Raw genomic sequence first — 5,266 nt, forward strand, 5'->3', positions numbered from 1 at the left:
GTTTTCTTTGAATAAACCATTAAAAAGCAAATAATTAAAGGGGCTGTACCCCGTATGATAAAATAACGAAAAAAAAGAAAATTGTCGAAAACTGACATAATCTTGACATCGATGTGTACAAAGCATTGAAGCTTACCACAAGTACCACATAGTCTACAATTTATTCAAGTTATGCTATTATTTTGTTTTGTTTTTTCATTAAAAAAGATTACTGGGTATGTTTACCAGGTAGAATTAATTCCTTATGCGTGATTGGCTAGTCGGTGTTATCACGTGATATTATCGAGGTAGGTGTATAGCTTAGTTATGTCCCCCAATTAGAGTAAGCCGTCGAAGCTCAGTGGATACGACACTGGACTGCAAGGGTTCGAACCCGGTCTCCGACACAATATTTTTTACATTTTGGTAGTTTTTTATAGTTTTGATATCAAAGCGTAACACATTCTATTACATAATTGTCCTGACATTCGTTACAGAAAAAAACTTTTTTTGTACCAATCTGGTGTACAGTCCCTTTAACGTCGATCAATAGAAGTAGATTGATGTGATATATAAGTATCTTTAGAATAATGACTATATGCAATAGGAGTTTTTGTTTCAATTAACACATTAAATATTTAAAATGGCTAGGCACAGGATTTTACAAGAGCGAGAAAACAGAAAATAGTAAAAAACTAACATAAGATTGACATTGTTGAGTACAACGCATTGAAGCTTACTGACAAATATTGCTTAAATTCTTCTCGAATCGCGATACTGTAAAAACTGTCTCTTGTGAACAAATTCACACTTTTGTTACAATTCTTTTTTTATCATTTTGGATATGGGTTATTTTCCTAATACCAAACTTACCTAGCCGTATTGGAGGTTGTCGTACCGTACACCGAACCGCCAAAGATAATCGTGGTAGGCCCTGGGTACCTTTACATACATGATAGTACCTCCTTTGAGGAAAGATGGAACGGTGCAGTTGTATGCACATTTGATTGTAAATAGCTTTCCTTGACCACATCATAAACATCAACAGTTATAATTCAGTGTTAAAGTTATTTCATTTGATGTTAACATCATCTCGCAGTTTTCTCTTTATTTTTTTGTGTCCTAAAATCAGTATTAACACCATCTTTACCATTCCTCCAGTCTTTTATCAGTTTTAGTGCTTTGATTGGAGAACAGTAGCGAATATGTAGACAGCAAGGAGTTGGCATTAATAATATTGATTGAGAAACAAGTCAACTCCATTATTCACTTAGTAACACATTAATGCATTTCAATATAACTTGTCAAGTGCCTTTATCTTCATATTAAAACTTAACAGTTATATACCATAAAAACTGACGTGACAAGTTTTTCTGTAGCTTTTTGCATATATATATCAATAACCCAGTAGTCAACGAGAAACTGCAGTCTCTATTTCACTTCGCGCACCTTCCTCTACCAAAGTAATGAATCAAGCACATAGTCTGCGAATGTTAATCACATCAAATGTAATTTTATGGATACCATATGTTCATTTCATGAATAAAACTATATTACAAAAGATATACTTGTAACACCTAATTTGACTTATTACTGAACATTCGTTTCATGAAAACAAAGACGGATATCTTATTATGTATACTATCATATTTATGAATACATTTATTCAGAAAACAAGCAAAACAGAAAATACATGTCATAAGACAAAATATAACAGGACTGTTGAAAATCAATGGGCCGTATAACGCATATAAAAATAAATGCGACAAAGAAACATACAGTTTTGCAAATATACTGTTTGTTAGATACGGCCAAACCGTTATGCACGTACCGTTTTGCATACACATCATGTTGGTACAAAAACACTTATCGTTTAGTACACACCGTTCTGAAATGTTTGCACAGATATCGTTGTGTTTGCTATAAAAGTATTTACCGTCTAGCAACAAAAGAACATAATGTTTTTTGACAAAAAGTCACATACCGGTTCGCACATTAACAATTTTACTAACAAACGCACATACAATTTTGCTACAAACCAGAAACCGATTTTCTTCGAAGGCTCATATCCTTTTACCGTTTGCTAAAACCGTTTGACATATATATCGTTTTACTACAAAAGCATACACCACTTTACACATACTGTTCTGCCGTTTTGTATGCTTTAAAATCATAGACTGTTTTCCACATTAGTTAATGCATGTATACCGTTTTGCTACAAAAGCGCATATCATTTTGCACATAACGTCTTGCGACAATAAGCACATACCATGTTGCTTCAAAAAGCGCATACCAGTTCACTACAAAAGCACAAACCGTTTTGCTACAAACATATCCGTAATCTTGAAGTATGTGAATAATGGGCACACTGTAACCAACGACCATAACAATTTAAAAACAGTATAAATCACACAAAACTTTCTTCTTATATATCAAGAGTTTTAAAACATCATATTTACATATGAAAGTACAGTATAGTATGACAACACGTGTCAGCAATATAATGTACTGGATAACAAAAACATCTTTATAAATTCACACAAACCAAAAAGTAAAACATGTAACCGAAGTCGACTATTTCCTAGCATAATAACAGTATACCACAAAAAATTCTAAAATGTATATTGGTCCCAACTGTATTCTCCTGTTTTATATATCTATATCTTATTTTCGTACACATTTAGGGTCAAAAATGTGTGTGATGGATTCACATATTTTAGAAACATGGTTATGATATATGTCTGAGTGTGTTCTGTTTTAAAGTATTGGACATTTTGGTGGTTTTTGTTCCTTTCCTTTTGGGGTATTTCGTTGTTCACCGTTTCCTTGCATGATCGTCATGACCGGTTTTGGCTTTGGGATTGGCTTCGGAATCGTCGGACCCTTCGTGAGTTTTCCTGTTTGTAGATATTATTCCAGGCGTCAAACTCTGCTACAAGTTGCTTATAGTATGTGTCGTCTTCTGATAACTCGGTCTTAGCCTGCTCCATTTCTTGTAACTTCATTTCCAGATTTTCAATGATTTCAGATCCAAGACTCATCAGCCCATCCTTTTCATTTTTTTTAAATGACTCAAGTGCCTTCTTTTTACTTGATTGTTCTCCTTTTGTAACATCTGCAAATTCCATTGGCAAAACAACTGATCCAGATGAAAAGCGATGTAACTGATGTTCTGAAAACACAGGTTGGTATTTAATAATCTTTTCAGAGATATAAAAAAAGTTAAAATGCCCTCCCTCATCAAATGCAATATCAGTTAATCATGCCCCCTACCCTAATCTCAAGTGTAAATAATGAATGCCATAAATCATTTTTAATCCTTCTTTTTCGTGCATTGCTTTTATTTGCATTGGTACACATCATCGTATTTTCATTAAAATATGATGCTATTCGGTTAATGGTCATAAATCATACCATTTTTTTCCTTAACCATTTTGTAGACAAGTTGTTCTTCGACCTTTCCATCCATATATCCCTGCAAAGCGGCTCTAGTCTGTAGAGTACCATACATTAATGATAAACCATACACTCAAATCTTTTATCGTAAGGATCATAAGAAATGCGTTAGCATGAATAACAAATTTGTATATATATTTAAATAATCAACGACAGTCACCACTTGTTTTCCAAAAGAATTCATTCGCATTATAAAATATTGGATTCTGCTCTTAGTAAATTATTGGAAGTAATGTCCAATTATCTATTTACCTTTGATCCAAGGTAAAGTTCTTGCTTTGTAAATTCACCAGTAAGAGTGTTGATGTCTGCTATGTATTCGCTGTAGCCGTCCACATGCGCATACTTCTTCTCTCTGATTTTCAGTTGAATTTTTTTGTCGAGCTTTTCTAGAGACCTTCTGCATCTCTCAAGGGAGTCTCTCTCTACGATTGACTTGAAACGTTTCAATTGATTTTCAAAACATTCCTGAAAGAAATCTGCGTTACATGACACATACGCATTTGTTAAACACAATTTGTTCTACTATAGTTTTCTACCGAAAAAAACCCACCAAATTTACTCTGCAATGTCAGTATTCAATTGGATATTATGTCGTACTATTTATGCGGTACTAAAAACAAATGCATACAAACTCACGGACGCTTTTCTGTGAAATAAGTCACTGTCATCTACAACAACAAGTTCCTTTAGTTTATTGACAGCAATGTCCATGCAATCATTGTGATATCTCTCAAGCCCGCTCTCATTTGGTATGTGTTTGTTTATCCTCTTTTTCATTTCTTCTTGGTAGCATTCTGACGCTTTCCTTACTGCAAACTGATTTTCCTTGTCAGCCATTAGTTTCATAGCATCTTGTAAACACGGCGCCGTGTTTTCCTTCACGTAATTCATGTAGCTTATTATGATCGTTTTCAGCACTGGATAAAGACAAGCATTTAAAGAATATGAATATATGTTTTTTTAGATTTTCCTTGTGCGTTTTAGTTCTTGGTAATGTAAAAAGTGTAAAAAAGTTGAATATTTGGCCTATTTCATTAAATATTTTTCGATTTTTTTTTAATTTGTTTCAACATCATATATAATACCAAGTTCATTTTGACATCATAACCAGAACTAGATTTTAACATTGGCATACAGCATAAAACATTTTATGCTAAGACTATACCTAAATCAATAATGAAACGGGAACCGGGTCCCTTAAAAGAGAGCTATATATATTTGATCGGTATTTGAGTTGTTACTTACTTCTGCCGTTTATGGGCTTGCCTGATTTGAGTTTCAACGGGCTACAGTCACATAGGTATTTGTGCAAGTCGTTTACCCGTTGCAAAAACTCTTGGTCAATCTCATTATCCGGCATTGATTTTAGTTTTTTGGGCTTTGTGCATTGAATAGGGAGTGCAATGCATTTCCTTTTCTTGAAATATCGTTTAATAAGTCGCCTTGGTTCGTTGTACTCCTTGACACTGTCAGTTTTCCCAGTCTTGTAAACCAGCAGTTGTTCAAGGTGTTCATCATAAGATGTATCAGATGTTAAATTGAAATCTCGTAAAACTAGAGCGAAATTTGGAAAGAAGAAATCAAGAATACTGTCGTGTTCACTTGCACTCCTTGCAACTGACACTTTAGATTGAGTCTGACGTGGGTTTACTACTTGATCAAGCAAGAATAATTTGAGATGCTATTTTCTCGTTTAATTTATGACATAATCCAAGCGAACAAACTGGGCGGCCGCCTCTAAGTAGCGTATTTGCAAGGACAAAATGAAATCTGCGCATCCCTTGAAGCAAACCAATGTAGGCATTCAAACGAAACAAACTACAACACT

At 34.1% G+C, this 5,266-nt stretch overlaps 1 protein-coding gene across 1 annotated transcript; it reads right to left on the bottom strand.

The window, feature by feature from the left end:
- Positions 1-2,816: 2,816 nt before the first annotated feature.
- Positions 2,817-4,798, bottom strand: LOC128228181 (guanylate-binding protein 4-like). Its single transcript, XM_052939346.1, has 5 exons — positions 4,684-4,798; positions 4,075-4,355; positions 3,688-3,903; positions 3,394-3,472; positions 2,817-3,151 (listed from the first exon to the last, which is right to left on the bottom strand). Exons 1-5 carry the CDS (start codon positions 4,796-4,798, stop codon positions 2,817-2,819), a joined length of 1,026 nt encoding a protein of 341 aa, XP_052795306.1.
- Between the last annotated feature and the right edge of the window lie 468 nt (positions 4,799-5,266).

The sequence above is a fragment of the Mya arenaria genome, chromosome 1, assembly GCF_026914265.1.
Source record: "Mya arenaria isolate MELC-2E11 chromosome 1, ASM2691426v1".
In the NCBI taxonomy this organism is placed as follows: Eukaryota; Metazoa; Mollusca; class Bivalvia; order Myida; family Myidae; genus Mya; species Mya arenaria.

Excerpts from the sequence above, each read along its gene's own strand:
- LOC128228181 (XM_052939346.1), bottom strand. The coding sequence starts at position 4,798 with ATGCCGGATAATGAGATTGACCAAGAGTTTTTGCAACGGGTAAACGAC. Across the intron at positions 3,904-4,074 it reads TATTTCACAGAAAAGCGTCC|GAATGTTTTGAAAATCAATT; the intron begins GTGAGTTTGTAT and ends GATTTCTTTCAG. Across the intron at positions 3,152-3,393 it reads AATGGTTAAGGAAAAAAATG|AACATCAGTTACATCGCTTT; the intron begins GTATGATTTATG and ends CTGTGTTTTCAG.